The following is a 15,932-nucleotide window of genomic DNA, read 5'->3' as shown; positions in this document are numbered from 1 at the left end:
TGTTCTTGTGATCTTCATGTTTGCTAATTGCTTGACGAAGAAGAAATAAAAAGTAATAAAAAGGCAACTAATATCACAAGTAATTATCAAGTAAGAAAAAGCAACTCTAATTTACAAATACCTTGATTTTCCAACATGGTATTAGAGCTAAGGTTGGCAGAAGGAGGCCAAAGATCACAAATTGTTGGCAATTTGGAAAAGAAGAAAGACTACAACACTCTCTTAGTCACTACTACAAGAATCCAAAGTCTAATACAAGTCCGAATGTGGGCTGATTTGAGCTTCATACAAACTCATCCCTCTGATTTTAGCACATATAAAAGATTTTTCTTTGGGCATAACAAGTAATCTGAGTTCCCCCTGAAATAAAGACGATTGTCCATTGCAAGTTTATCTTTTGCCTATCTGAGATCTTTATGATAGAGATCCGAGAATTCTCTAATACAAGTCTAATGAACATGTTGCTTTGAATGACTACTATACGAGTTCTCTTTTGATGAATTGATGCAATTGTAATATGATTTCCAAAAAAGGCATAGTACTGGATACGAAATACCTTTTTGTTTGTGGATCCGAGATCAAAGCATGTGACCCAAGGTGCTTCAGTATGATAAAAATTGATACAAGTAACAGTGGTATGAGTGATCCAAGTTTCTTGGTGTTGAGAAATCCAAGGAGGTGACAACTTCTTTGATTTCTCTTATTATGACGTTATCTTGTGATGGTTTATTATTATTATTCTTTCATTCAATTTATCTTCTCATTATCATCAAGACTAATGTCAATCAACAAATAGAAGAGGAGACAAGATGTAGGCATGCAGCCAGGGAAAACCCCACTCGAGGGGAAAACCCCACTCTAGGAAGCTAGACAAAAAGATGTTAGTAATAAAAATTTCGAAATAAGATGAACTTACTTTTTATATTAAGAGAATTTAATAGTCAAGACATACCTGGAGATGTTCCTTGACAAACCTTGTAAGGATTCTTTGAAGTGTTCTCTTTGCATTAAGCCATGATCATTTGTACCTATAATACATACTTTCCAACAAAACATGTGATACCAAGAACATGATTTAATTTCTCAAGTTAGATCTTCTACGTAACCATGGAGGATGGAATACTATGATATCGAAGATCAAGTTATTCATTCTTTCAATTAGAATTCTTACTTGACATTCTAGACTACTTGTAAACCCTAGAAGATAAGGATTAAGGTTTTAATATGAGATTTTCATATGTTATCAAGGGATTACAATCTTTACCCTAGACTAGCTATAAACTAGGATTTGTAAGAACCATTTAAGATTAGATATATTGAAAATCTAAAAGCTTATGAGCATACGTACTTTGTGTTTACATACCTCTGATTTGATAGCTCATTAGACTTGTTGCATGTGCATCTTATTAAGGGACAATACTTCTTGATTTCCTTGAGTAGGTACCTCGTACTCAGATATTAATTCAGATCCTCAAGGCTTGAGTTCCTTTCTCCATAGGACAGACTTCGGATTCCTCGGTTATGTGGAGATGGCCTCATCCTTGTCTGCAGTAGCCCTTATCATATTTTTTGTAGTCATAGATCTTCGAGTTCCTTTTTGTTGTAGGCCTTCTTTATTGCACTTGTGATAACTTGGTATTCAAAACATATCAATGTTTTAACTTGAATACTTCTACGTTGTCCTGTAATCACAATGAAATATATTCACCAAACTTTATCACTCTGAAATTGATCTGAACAGTTCACTAAGATACACAGAAATGCATCACTGTTCTATCTGAACTGCTTCGATCTACTCTTGACAATGGATTCAATCTCATACAGTGACTCTTCTTCATTACCAAAACCTTCTTGCCAATAAGGTGATTTTTCAACCTTTCCACCATAGTTCTGATACCATGTAGAGAAATCCAAGGAGGTGGCAAGTTATTTGATTTCTCTTATTATGACATTATCTTGTGATGGTTTATTATTATTATCTTTGCATTCAATTTATCTTCTCATTATCATCAAGACTAATGCCAATCAACAAATAGAAGAGGACACAAGATGTAGGCACACGGCCAGGGGAAAACCCCACTCTAAGGGAAAACCCGGTCAAGAATTCTTCCTTCAGTAGATTCAAAACAAGATGAGATAACCATTACCCTCACAACCTAGGCTAGAGACTTCCTCCATCAAGTCATCCTTGTTTGATCTTCTTCAGTTTATCATTCATGTCACTGTGTGAGCACTAAGTCCTTGTCGCTGTGATAGTATCGAATTCTTATTACTGTGATAGCATCGAGACCTTGTCGTTATTGAGACCTTGTCACTGTGGTACCACTAAAATCATCTCTGCAAGTTATAGCAAAGTTATATCTTCATTATATTGTGCCTTCATCGAGATTCTATGAACCCATCTTCTGGAAAAGATCTGAACTGTCTCACTGTACTAGTACCGAAAAAGCTTCTCTCTGAAATCCAAACTTGTCATTTTAGATCACCGAAATTCTGTTTCTCTGAGATTACCGAAAAACTATCTCTGAGATCACCGAAATTTGTCTTTGAGATCACTGAAATTCTTCTCTCTGAGATAACCGAAAAACTTCTCTGAAATCCGAGGTCTTCACAGTGCTTGATGTGAAGTCCTTAGGCTTGTATATATAGTTGTTTGTCCATCATAAATGAGTCGACATGAGTTCATGAAGAGAAGTGTCTTTATAAGGTTAGGCCGACATGAGTTCATTGAGGGAAGTCGACTTGATGATGATTCTTTTTGAGGCCGACAGCAAGGAGACTTTGATGGAGGAGTCTTTGACCAAACAAAAATTGATTTTGACAACAACCTAAAGCCTACAATGGAGGCTTGACCTAAGACAATTGACCCAAGCATGAAACCCATGCTTTAACAAGTCAATTCAATTAATAATAAAATTCTTTTTGCTTTCTTTTGACAAATATATTACATTTTGACTCAAGTACAATTTATGAAGACTGAACCTAGTTACAGTTTTCAACGCTTGGCACATATGCGAGCTTTAGTGCAATTTTATGAAAGGTATTGTTATGTGAGTTTAAGGATCCTAATCTGAAATTCTGAGCAACCTATCTATGATTCGAAGAACTGTGATGCGTTGACAAACAGTGAAGGACTATGAGATCTCTTGACACCTCTTCTAAGAACTGACAATAATATGAGCAATATGATATCTGAGCTGCAACAGAGTACAAATGTAGTATGTCAAACAAATCACAACAAGTGTTATGATGCCATGCAATATTGATTTCTATGGTGCAAGTTGCAACAGTCCAAGTTGCTACAAACAAGGCGAGTTCGTTTTGAGCTACTAGACCAAGATCGAATTATTCTCTCTGCCTTGCAAATTTGAGAACCCATCTACAAAGCGTTTCTTGGAGAAATGCAAGTGACAAGAGTCTAATATGGGTATAACATTGACACGAATTACTACAAGAATAAGAAACCTTGACATGATAATTGGATAGTGATATGGGAACAGCAAAGCTAATTGGATCTAAAGAAGAACCAGATCTTCAAGGTAAAGTGGCAGAGGTATGTATAATTTTTATGTACATTTCATGTTATGCGTCAAGGTTATGATGATGATCATGAAAAAGGATAGTAGCATGAAAGAATTTAATAATATGCTAGGTCCTGTAATCTAATGATTTCATTAGGGTTTTACAACATGATAGTAATGCATGAACGATAACTTTGAAGTTTCTAGGGTTTGTATAGAATCTAAATGATAGATCTTGAAGACCTTAAAATTGAGAGTTTTGCAACTAACCTTATGTGTGGTTGTAGAACTTTACAATTTGTAAGTGACAAGTATGGGCATCTAGGGATTGTAAACCCTAACAAAGTATGGAATAAAAGGAGAAACCCTAGAGATAGAAACCCTAACTAATTGGTTCTGTTGTGAAAAGAAAAAGAGACATAGTTCTTAAGCATGGTAGGTACTACATCATGCTCACATGAAGACCAAGTTTGCTAAAAATGGTCCAGGTATTGAGTTGAATGTGAAGATTAGATCCTAAGATCTTGAAATGAATTGCATTGAGGTTTTTTGTAGCATACTTGTAGAAGTTTTGCATATTAGACCTTGATGACTGAAAAGAATCTAGGGTTTGTAAGATTGTATAGCTTTTTATATCTAGAGTTTTAAACCCTAGATGAGAATTGAATTGGAAAGCCCTAGAAAAGGAAACCCTATCCAATTGTTCCCTCTAAGGAATCCCTAGCTCTTGGGGAATGGTATCTAGGGTTTGCAGGCTAAGTATTCTTTGATATCTCAAAACCCTAGTATAAAAGAATTTTGAGAAAGAGTCTACGGTATGTATTAAACCCTAGCAAAAGTTGGATTAAGAAAAATCCTAGGGCTTGAAGACAAAACCCTAGGACTAGATGTTTCCACTAAAGTAAACCCCTAATAAGGGATGGATCAAGGAATGTCTAGGCTTTATAGCTAGAACCCTAGAATTCATAGAAACCCTAGATTGACTAGATTGACATTATGCTCTTGTCTTTGTATATCTGTCTGGGTTGTACTTTAATGAGAATTACATGCACATAATGAAGGCTGTCAAAATTATGAAAGCAAGATGAGAAGGATGGAAAAAGCTAGACTTATGCTTGGTGATGACTTCCTAATAATGATGAGCATGATGGAAAGATGGACCTATAAGGACCTTGATGATATTGAAGCTTCCAATTGATGATTTCATTCCAAGAACACATTGATATTTGAAAGTGAAGCAGAACCTTGTTGCAATGTGAAGATAGAACATGCAAAAGAATGTTGACTTCAGAAGGAGCAAGTAACAGAATTTGACATGATGACTTGACTAAGAGGTTATTATGTTCTGGTAACTCTGGTATTGATGATCTGCTTGAATATGACTTGGCTCCCTGGTCGAACATATTGCAAAAGCATGTGAAGAGGTTGGAAGAAAAGTGTGCTTGATAATATAGTACTGACAAATGTCTGATTTGAAAGCAAATGGATTGGATAAACATTGATTTTTAGAGCAGTTGATGTGACTCATTAATGAATATGAGGCAAAACTTTGGCATGTGCTGGTAGTTGTGAGTAGTTTGGCTCCTTAAAGAAAAATGGATGATCCAATTGATGACAATGTTGCATAAAATATAATTGGGATCCAGGAAACTCACGGTTTGACATGATGTGATAATGGTAGGAGCCAAAAAACTTGTCAAGAAGTATGAGGGAATATTTGACATCCTAGAACGATGATGCAAAGGAAAGGAGGAGCCCTACAACTACTATTGAAAATCTCCACAACAGAAGAAGTAGCTAATGCATTGAAACAAACTTAGACTTTTGTTTGTGTCTCCCTAGTTGAGAGGGAGCAAGGATCTATTCCCTTATCAAGAGGGAATGAGGATTATCCGGCTGGTTAAGAGGGAGGGATGATAGACACCATATTCTCCAAGTGTCATGCACTAGACCAAGACTAACAATTGTATGTCTAGTGAAGGCAATGGGAAGGAGAATGGAGGATTGGATAAGCACCTAGGACTGGTACTCCTTGAGGATTAGGAAGTAGTCCCATAGACCGACACTCTTTGAGGATTGGACAGGGTATCCAAAACAAGAGTGGTCAAAGAGGATTGATATTCTTTGAGGATTGGTAATCCAAAATAAGAATAGTCCTAGAAGGACATACCCGGTGAACATCCGGATGGGATATGTGCCTTTGAGAGGTAGTGTGGCATCTTACGTAAAGCCACCCAACATTGTGCTCTAATCTTGTGGAGAGTTAGAGCTTGTTAGTCAAGGCCTTGCTATGTTTGACAATGTTGGTTATGATGTTGATGTTTAAAGATGGCTTATCAATCCGACTCTTATTATGAAAATACTTCAATTTGGGAATCCTTGTACCTTATGATGGGATTATGAATACCTCCCTAGTTAAGAGGGAGTGTTCGAGAATGTAACTAGATTCGGCCTTCATAATGACTTTTGTAATCATGACATCATATATTTTATATAAAAAGAAAAAGAATTTTATTTAAGCATTGGTTTCATGCTCAAGTATAGGTCAAAGCATGTTCTTCATGCTTCTAGGGGCTTGTTGAGACAAAGAAGAATATTTGTCATAGTCAAATTTAGACTCTTTGTAACAAAAGAAAATTATCATCTTTGAGTCAAGAAGAGTCATTTTCTCCTCCAAAGCCAAGTCGGCCCTGCCAGGAAAAGTAGGCCTAGGAGAGGCCTATTCGACCCCTTGAAAAAGGTATATATAGGAAGAGACTTCGACTCATTTGAACACACAATACATAAGTTCGATCTACACCAAGACAAGAAGAAATTCAAAAGCGAAAGTCAAGGAGAAAAGGAGAAGTTAAAAGCGAAGGAAGAAGACTTGAAGTTTGACCTTTTTCTGCCCACACTTGCAAAGAATTAGGTTTTCTATGCGAGTTGCAAGACCGAGAATTGTAGGTCCGAATAGCAAACCTGAAGTAGAGCGCCAAGACTTTGACTGGAGCAGGTTTTGGAGAGTTTGACCTTCGTTGACTTTGATGGAATTTGACTTGTTTGAAAGATGTCTTGTTGAAGGGCTGACTTGGTCATTGGAGGAAGTCTTGTTTTTGGTCTTTGGGTCTTGGAGATCTCACTTTCATTTGATTCTATAAGAAGAGAAGTATCATTTCTGGGTTTTCCCCTTGGAGGGGTTTTGCCCTAGCTTGGAGCCTATATTTTATGTTCATTGTGTTCTTGTGATCTCCATGTTTGGTAATTGCTTGATGAAGAAGAAATAAAAGTAATAAAAGGGAAACTAATATCACAAGTAATTATCAAGTAAGGAAAATCAACTCTATTCTACAAATACCTTGATTTTCCAACACAGGGGACGTCCAACCATGCCCTACAAAGGTGGTAGTTTATAAAAGAAAACAGTCAAAAAAGAATATTTTTCTTCTTTTTGTTTTTAGGGGAGGGCCCAACTAGTCATCTTAAAGCCACCGGGTCATTTTAAAGGACTCCACTAATTATTTTAAGACTATTCATACAAAATTGTCATTTAAATTTTTATATGCTGTCAGAATGTGATATGTGTATGTATAATGTAAGACGTGTGGATTATGGATTCACCTAATTGAGTTTCAAATTGGATAACTGGGTGTAGCATGTGTTCTAAAGTCTACTTTGATCAATTATAATGCATTGGTAAAACTACTAATTTTTCCATGTTTTCTATATCTTTTCTATATTTTGTGGGCATGGATGGGAGTGAGGTTTTTTTTGTGTACCAGCCCTGAAATTTGTAGGGCCTTTGCAGTTGTTCCTGAAACTTGTCCCTCCATACCCTAACAGCTTTAAACAATCGCAATGTAAATGAGATATACAAAATACATTTGCAAACAACTAGGCTCCTACAGTACAAAATGCATAGCCCATACTGTAACTAGTTTCAGCATAGGCATTTAGGAATGTAGTCAACATTTACAAAATGCATTCCCAAACAACTAGCTCAGTGTACAAAATGCACAGCCTATACAATAAGTGGAATTGCTTTGTGCAGAACCTACTGGATAGCAATCGTTATAGAAAAACAAAAAAAATTATAAACACTTGGGGTACCAACCTCTACAGTAGCAAACATGACAGCTTAAAGATTCATCACACATTTTTAAAGAGGGCAATGCCAACTTAAATATTATCGTCATTAATATAATACACAATCTTTCCAATGAACCCTTTGATTCGTTTGTGAAGTCAACAGAGTATTAATTCGTCCACCATGGTTCCAATTCTCACTGTAACCTGCCCTATCTGAGCGGTACGTCTCAAAAAGGGGTGAAGCCAGCTGCAAGTCCTGGGTGATTTTGCTGGACATGGCACCTAAGCTTATGTATATGTTATCGCACACAGCCACTGATAGCTTGAAGCAATATCAACCAAAAACAGTACACAATTCTCAAACATTTCAATTCCATCCAAAACAACAACATAAAAGTTCAACATTGTCTTTCATAAAAAGGCTATATACCATACCTGGGATACTTTGTTTACTTCTTGAAGTGTAAGGTCTTTTCCCCCAGTAATATTGTACACAACACCAGTAGCACGCTCTATTGATCTTTCGATGAGGGGAGCTGAAGTAGCCTGCTGTGCAGCTTCCTCTGCTCGGTTTTTTCCAGATGACACACCCACTCCAAGCATTGCAGTTCCTGAATTACTCATAACAGCCTTCACATCTGCAAAGTCCACGTTCACTAAGCCTGGAATCTGCATTTTTATATGCATCATATCAACAAACTTAATGCATGCACACTGCAAATCTCATTTATTTTAAATATGTTTTACCAAATATCATAGTAGAAAGTCAAAATGAAAAACATGAGCATACAATTAAGTTTGCATTCCACTTACTGTTATTATATCAGAAATTCCTTGTACACCTTGACGTAGAACATCATCAGCAAGGAGGAAAGCCTCTTCAAGAGGTGTCTGCTCTTCAACAACATCTAGTAACCTATCATTTGGAATGACAATAAGAGTATCCACGCATTTCTGTAGTCTCTCAATTGCCTCCAAGGCCTGCATACAATTTAATCACTGAGTCAGTTTCTACCAGTAATGGCTTAAGTGTTACGGACATCATCAATGCATATCAATACAGTAAAAGTTAAAGGATTGTAAGGAATTTCCTTTTAAATATTCTAATGCCATCAATCTTTGGACAGAATCATTACAAGTTAATCAAAACAGTTTTTAGTTGAAAGTTGAAACATGATGCTCAAAAGTTACAGAATTTTATTTCAGCCAATAGTTTAACATTGAAACAGTAGTTCAGCCTCTAGACAACCCTTGCATCACAAAAAATTAAATGCTGACAAGAAAAGCACCACAATAGGCACAATTTAGTTGCTATGGTAAATAAAAGCCAAAGCATGCCCACCTGTACAGATCTCCTACGACCTTCAAAACTGAAAGGATAAGTAACTACACCTACAGTCAGATTGCCTGCTTCTTTTGATAATCGTGCAACAACAGGAGCTGCACCAGACCCCGTTCCCCCACCCATTCCAGCTGTAATAAATACAAGGTCTGATTCCTTAAGAGATTCAACTATAGCTACCTTTGACTCTTCTGCAGCTTGTTCCCCGAGTTCAGGATTTCCACCAGTACCTGCATTTCTGAACCAAAAACAATCATTATGTTGCCACTGCAAGAATGATGAAGAAAAGTGTAATTTTACTTCCTTAATTGCCACCACAATGGCAAAAATGTCATTTTTTAGACAATAATTACACGGATGCATCCCCAGCATTCCCCATCATCTTGGGGTGAGCACCTGGGAATGTCCCAACTGGCATCAAATATTCTCAAGCAACGGGGACACCAGATGATGTACCCAGCATGGTCAATGTATGCCCCTAATGTAACGGAGATGTTTAGTGTCCACAATGCTATTACTTTTCTAGATTCCTTGACTTATGAAAGGGATCAAGAGAAACTAACCATAAAAAGAAAGAAACTAACACACTAAGCTGGACAGCCTTTATGAAAGGGATCAAGCACATGCCCTATGAATGATATATATTGCACTTTTTACTTGCATATTTTGTGTTACTAATACTGCTTCAATTTCATATAGATATCTGATATTAGAATTTACTAGTTATCTATTAAGTACTCCATATGAACCGAATTTTAGCATTGATGTGCAAGGCCAAAACATTTAGGCAAATTCTCTAGTAATGCAAAGAAGACGAAAGTGGTCTAGAGCAAGCCACAGATCTTTGCAGCCAATTGTTGCAAGTTCCCCTTTCTTGAAAGGATATTCTATTGGGTAATAAAGAATTTGAACTATTAATCATGATGCAAATTGGTAAGTGCTCGAAGTAGAAATTTTTTTATTGTGTGGTTCATGGACACCAGAGATCGGTGGACACTATGTCCACGGAAACTATCCAGGTAGATCCTCCCGAAGGGATCACTTCCCGTCGGCTCATTAACAGAGCATAACCCCAGGAGCGTCAAGGAGAATTGACCCCATGACCTCCCATTAGCAAGAAGCTTTAACGACAGGAACTCGATCAATTGAGCTAACCCTTGGGGCTTAGTAGAGATCTTATTTCATCTATCTAATAGCCATAATAATATTAAAATCATAGTACATAGATTGATTGAAATAGTGGCAATCATGATTAATTTGTCACTACAAATTCAAACTCAACTTGATAATGTCACGCTCAGCTTACAGTTCTTGCAGAAACTATTGGGATATCAAAGTAAAGCACCATGTACAATGAGTAGGGTCCCATTTAGCCCCTCCCAAGTTAGGTCACCAACTCCATCTCAGAATTGAGGATTAGGCTAGCATTGGCCACATCATCAAGCAAGCGTAGATTCATCAACAATGTAAATAATGCCAATGTAGACCACAACACCAATGCATGGAGACCCATGACATGCTCTGAACAAGAATTTCCTCTAGGGCATACATCCCTCTGGATATTTCTAAAGTGGTGAAACATCAAGAAAAGGCTAATGATGATGTGACCCCTTTGTGCTTGATAAGCATTTCTCAACTCTTGGCTTGAGAAGCCTAATGATGACGAATACCCAATAGCTTTGCAGACTTAACATCTATGAATCTTGAACATAATTTTGTCTTGCCCTTTAAGACCTTTATTACAGACTTAAAATTCATTAAGTATTATTATTTTGGGGAGGCTAAGGCTGTCAATGTTTTGATAAAAGCTAGATTTAGCTAGTTGCTTTAAGGGGAATCTTTGTAACTAGTAATTATCCCTTTCATGAATCTATGGTAATGACCTACATGTTACCCACTTCTCCGCAATAAATGTTTTTTACGTACAAGATGGTTTATTAATAGAATTTTGTAAGCATTCAAAAAACAATTATGGAATGCATACTCTTTTTAGATTAAATAACTTGTGATTTGTAGACCAAATCATGGTTTTGTCTAAATGAGGATATAACTTGCTGGATTTTCATACATGATATTAGGACATCATATATATGAATTTTTAGGAGTAGAAAATACTGGATCATATCTTCATATATCTGATTCATAGGAGTCAAAAAGTTTGGATTAAGACTTCATATATCTGAAATTATATGAGTAAAAAAATTTGGATTACCCTTTACTGATCCTATGAGAGATCTTAAGACTACAGTAACAGATTACTCGATGCCCAAACCCTACTCTCCAACTAAATGGTTGACAGATTCAAATTTTAAGAATTGTTGATTCTTTCTAGCAATATAAACGTTTTCAGTTTCAGCATGTCAATAAGAGATGATATCTTCTTTTCAAATGACAAGGCAAAAGTATCCTACCCAGTCCACGCGTCAATTGTTCTCCAATTTGAACAGGATTATCTGCAGCTGATTGTAGCAGAGCTTGAGCATCTGTATTTATGGCATAAAATTCAACGCCCTGAAATACAACAAGCAACAATGTAGCATCATTAAAGTCAAGTCAATAATTTGAGAAACAATTTGACCCTTCCACTGCTATTAGAGGAATGCAAATGATAACAAGAATTCCAATTGATAGTTTGTTATATGCAATGAGATACAGTACACCTTGCAAGGAAATGAAAAGAGAGCACATGTCTACATATTCAACTAAATATACAAGGAACATACAGATTCTGAGAAGTGAAGCTAAGCCAAAGATTCAATAACCACGTTTAGAAGGAATATATATATATATATATATATATATATATATATGTCACCTGACACAATGACATGGGACTGCATTTTTTTTGGGAGTCTTTGGACCAGGTTTAGGGAGCTGACGTGGACAGTCACTAGCCCTAACCAGAGGGCCAAAACTTCAGAGTTAGATGCACAGGCCGAGTTGATTTGGGGACAGAATTAATCATCCAGACCCAAGGTTTGTTTGTGTTCTTTCAAGTATGGTATTGATGTTAGGTTGGTGTAGGTTGGTGAGAGTCCAAGATTGGGAGAGAGTAGGTGGCAGCTTAAGAGCAGATTGGAGGACTATAGTAGTTGTCACATTGTGCCCTAAGTTTAGTTCTTGTGAAGGACTACAAGAGTGATAGGAGAGGCATAATTATTTGAGCCTTAAGTACAACTTCTTGTGAAGGATTACAAGGTTGTTAGTGGGTAAGTGTTGGAGATATCTCTGGGGAAGCAGGATGGTGTACCAAGGATTGAGAGCAAATCACTGTTTAGAGGGAGCATCGAACTTCATCTCTTGGAAAGGGAGGATCACGATTGTGTTGGAGGATAATTGGGTGGGAGTGTTTATCAAGCAGGCGATAGCAACTCCCCAAGATCCCCAACAATTGGCCCAGCATACTAAGAATGATGTCAAGGCTAGGAGGATTATTCTAGAAGGGGTCAAAGATCATATAGTTCCTCATATCCATGAGAATAAGACAACATTTGAGATGTTTGATGCCATCTTAAAGTTATATCAGAGTACTAGTGATACCAGGAAGCTTTCTCTTAAGGAGAAGCTAAGGAGTATCCAGATGAAACAAGGTGAGCCCATTATCACATATCTTACTAGGTTCACTCAGGTTCGAGATGAACTAGGTGGTGTGGGTGAAGTTGTATCTGATCATGACCTTGTGAGTCTTGCCTTACTTGGACTTCACAAGTCTTGGAAAGGGTTCCAAAATGTTGTTAGTGGGAGAGAAAAAGTTCCTGATTGGGACAGGTTTTGGAACTGCATACAGGAAGAGATCCAAAGAGGAACCGTAGAAGGAAGATCAGTCAAGACCAAGGACAAGGAGAATTTTGCCCTTGTAGGTAAATCCAAGGGCAAGATGGGCCAAGGAGAGGTCGAGTCCAGTCAAAAGGGCAAGAAGAAGGATCTAAGCAAGATCAAGTGCTTCCATTGCCATGAGTTTGGACACTATGCCACTAAGTGTCCTAAGTGGAAGAAGGAATCCAATAAGGATCATGTAGCTGCATCAGCGGAGGTCGATGCATTTTCTACCCAATTTGGGAAATATTTCTCATTGATTGCTTGCATTGTAGGTTTTAACCCCGTACAGAAATTACCTGCATACGAATTCTAAGAATAGAAAATAAACAATGCGAGAGCATAACACATAAAACACATATACACAAAGATTTTCCCCTGGATTCCAAAACCAGGACTACTAGCTTGATTTTTCATTATGTTCCTTTCAATGTTATAATACATATTTATACATGCCAAAGCATCCAATACCATGGACCGAAAACCATCGCGTCCAAAACCATGTACCAAAAACCATGCACAAAACCATAGGTAGGTTCGCCCCACATAATATAGAGTCCAAAAAGAATTTCCCCGGGGCACTGCCCCAAACCCTGTAGAGGGGAGCTACCTACCCCCCTCAAACCCCCTGTGAACCCCCCTATAACCCCCCGATTAACTATGTGGGCTAGTCGTGGAAAGACTATAACACAACCCAACATGCGTGGCAAGCTCAGCGGACAACAGTATATGATATATTTATTCAAGAGCATCCTTCCACATGACTGGGAACAAGAAGAGTTTCAACCACCTAAAAGAGAAGGACATGCATTTTCAGATCGAGGTAGGAGATGATGGTCAGTATGCAACTAGAGGAGTTCGTATTGTCAGTTTTCAAAGGGAGTAAGGTAATCCTCTTCATCTCAGAGATGTTCTCTATATTCCAGGATTGAGGCAAAATCTTGTTTCGGTAACTACCCTTGAGGACAAGGGTTATGATGTCATCTTCTACAGAGGTAAGGCTTACCTCCAGCACTTAGCTTATGGATGTAAGAAGCAAATAGATGTGAGGGTGAAGAATCTCTACAAGTTGCAAGTAGAGGCAGGTGCAGCCTTGAGCAACGAGGCAAGGAGAGCTCAGAGTAGAGAAGTGTTGGTTCAGCGAGAACGGGATAGAGCTCTCAAGATGGAGCCTCAACCAGTATCTCAATTTGAGTCTACGTTAATTGGCAGATGGGCTGACCAGTGGAATGAGGAGGAGCATAGCCCAAGGTGAGTGGAGGAAGCCACTCAGTCAAAGATTCCCAGTATAGGGAGAGTTTGAGCCAAGTGGGCAAAGGATTTGCTTAAGGGATATCAGAAGAGAGTTGGATCTTCCAGTGTCACCTTTAGCCAGAGGAAGGTGCCACATAGGTACATAGGGTACATGGCACTTATCACTGAAGTGATAGACTCACAGAACATGGTGGGAAGGAATAGGTCTTCAGATCAAGTTCCACAAAAGAAAGCAGGGAATTCAAACAATTCAGAGAGAGCAGCTATAGCAGTTGAGAACGTGTTAGTATTGGAGACAAATCCGAGACGACAAGGTTCTTCCATAAACACCTTCCTCGCTAAGAGGGAGTGTTGAAAATAGTAGCAAGAAAGGTCTTTCTTTGACTTGTGCCTTAGTCAAAGAGACCAAGAAGCAGATTTCCTTAGCATGCACAAGTTCCTAAAAGTTAGGACGAGTTCCTAAAATTTAGGACAAATTCCTAAAAATTAGGGCGAGTTCCTATAAGTTAGGACAGTTCATGAAGAAGTTTGACTAATATGCAAGAGTGGAAGGCTCAACTTGTCTTCTAGTGCGAGCTATCTTTGGAAAAAGACATGTGAGTGAGTCTCGAGTTCTAAATTGAGGAAGGACGAGTTGCATGAGTCAGTTAGACTCAATTAACTCATCAGTCGGTAGTTTGACTTCCAAAAATATAACTTGCCAGATTTAGCCTATTCGAAAAGCTTATAAGGAGGACCAAGGCACAAAATTATTCATTGTTTTGTGAGCACGAGTTGGTGAGATAAAGCAATAGCGAACGCAAGTTTGTGTGTGTTTGAACTTGTGATAGGATGAGTGTGCAAAGGAACTTGTGCACAGATTGGTAGAGGCTATTTTTCCCTTTGGAATTGCGCTAGCAATTAGGAGGTATTTCCTAGTTAATAGGAGCAGCCTATGCTCATAGACTGTGGATGAATGTGCTAGGAAATAGGGCTCCAAGAGTGTGCAAAGGATAAGGGAAGCAGATTAGGGGTCTTGCAGGTGTTTCAAGCTTAGGATAAGCAAAGAAAACCAGATTGGTTTAGACAGTTTTCCTATTTGGGTTCCCCAGAAATTTTTGTGTCTTGATTATTGTGTGACTGTATTTATTTATATTCCTATTCCGCTGCAAAATAAGTGGAGAAAAATTTGTGTCTTGGGTTACAAGTTGGGTTCAGATTTGTTCATTCAAGCAGAGCAAAAATTTGTGGAATTTCTACACGTACAAGTACGTCCACCTTGTTATTTCAGTCAACACCTAAAACAAGGTGAAAACCTTAACATGCCTAAATCAATGGTTTTGTGAAAGGTGTATTTTTATTGTAGCTATGACAAATGAGTTCAACAATGAACACCCCTAACATTGGGGTACATAAAGAGTTTGGTGCTCTTGATTAAATGCCATACCCTCACACATGATATAATTTAATCCTAAAATGTTGCATTCTTACCACCCTTGAGATGTTAAAATCTTAAAAATTGTCAAGCCTACAAAATCATGAATGGGATATAAAATTATACTCTCCTAATATAAAGTCTAATGAGGTTAGAAAAACTCTCGAACATCCCAAAACTACCGATGGTAATGTTCAAAATTTAAGTAAAAGGATAGAAAAGGAAAGATAAAGGAGAACATCAACATTAACTTTAGGAATTTAATATTATTAGTTATGGTTTCCAACAACAAATAATGTCTTCATATGTAGCAAATAAAAAAATCGTTTTTGAGCATTCCTGTGCTAGGCACTTCCCATCCTATAGGATATGTTTCCAACGATGGATCCTAGTCATCTCCAAATGTAGGAGCAAATCCTTCCAGAGCCAAGATCAAGAATCAATGGTCCTTCACAAAGTCCAAAAGCATCCTCTTAGCCCTAGCAACATTCCTCGTATTGAGTTAACTATTGAGGAT

At 37.7% G+C, this 15,932-nt stretch overlaps 1 protein-coding gene across 2 annotated transcripts in view; it reads right to left on the bottom strand.

The window, feature by feature from the left end:
- The window catches only part of LOC149240585 (cell division protein FtsZ homolog 1, chloroplastic-like), a 46,873-nt gene that overhangs the window by 13,430 nt on the left and 17,511 nt on the right, over window positions 1-15,932 (bottom strand). For both annotated transcript variants that reach the window (XM_089373760.1, XM_089373761.1), the window contains exons 2-5: window positions 11,343-11,442; window positions 8,932-9,161; window positions 8,403-8,570; window positions 8,025-8,258 (exon numbers count right to left, since the gene is read on the bottom strand). In XM_089373760.1, coding sequence (XP_089229886.1) covers window positions 8,025-8,258; window positions 8,403-8,570; window positions 8,932-9,161; window positions 11,343-11,442 — 732 coding nt within the window. The remainder of the gene's footprint in view (window positions 1-8,024; window positions 8,259-8,402; window positions 8,571-8,931; window positions 9,162-11,342; window positions 11,443-15,932) is intronic.

Source organism: Pinus tabuliformis, chromosome 8, assembly GCF_031772625.1.
Source record: "Pinus tabuliformis cultivar Carrire ecotype Pingquan chromosome 8, CPIR1, whole genome shotgun sequence".
Taxonomy (NCBI): Eukaryota; Viridiplantae; Streptophyta; class Pinopsida; order Pinales; family Pinaceae; genus Pinus; species Pinus tabuliformis.
Note: the sequence above shows the minus strand (reverse complement) of the source record. Positions and strands in the feature narration are given on the sequence as shown.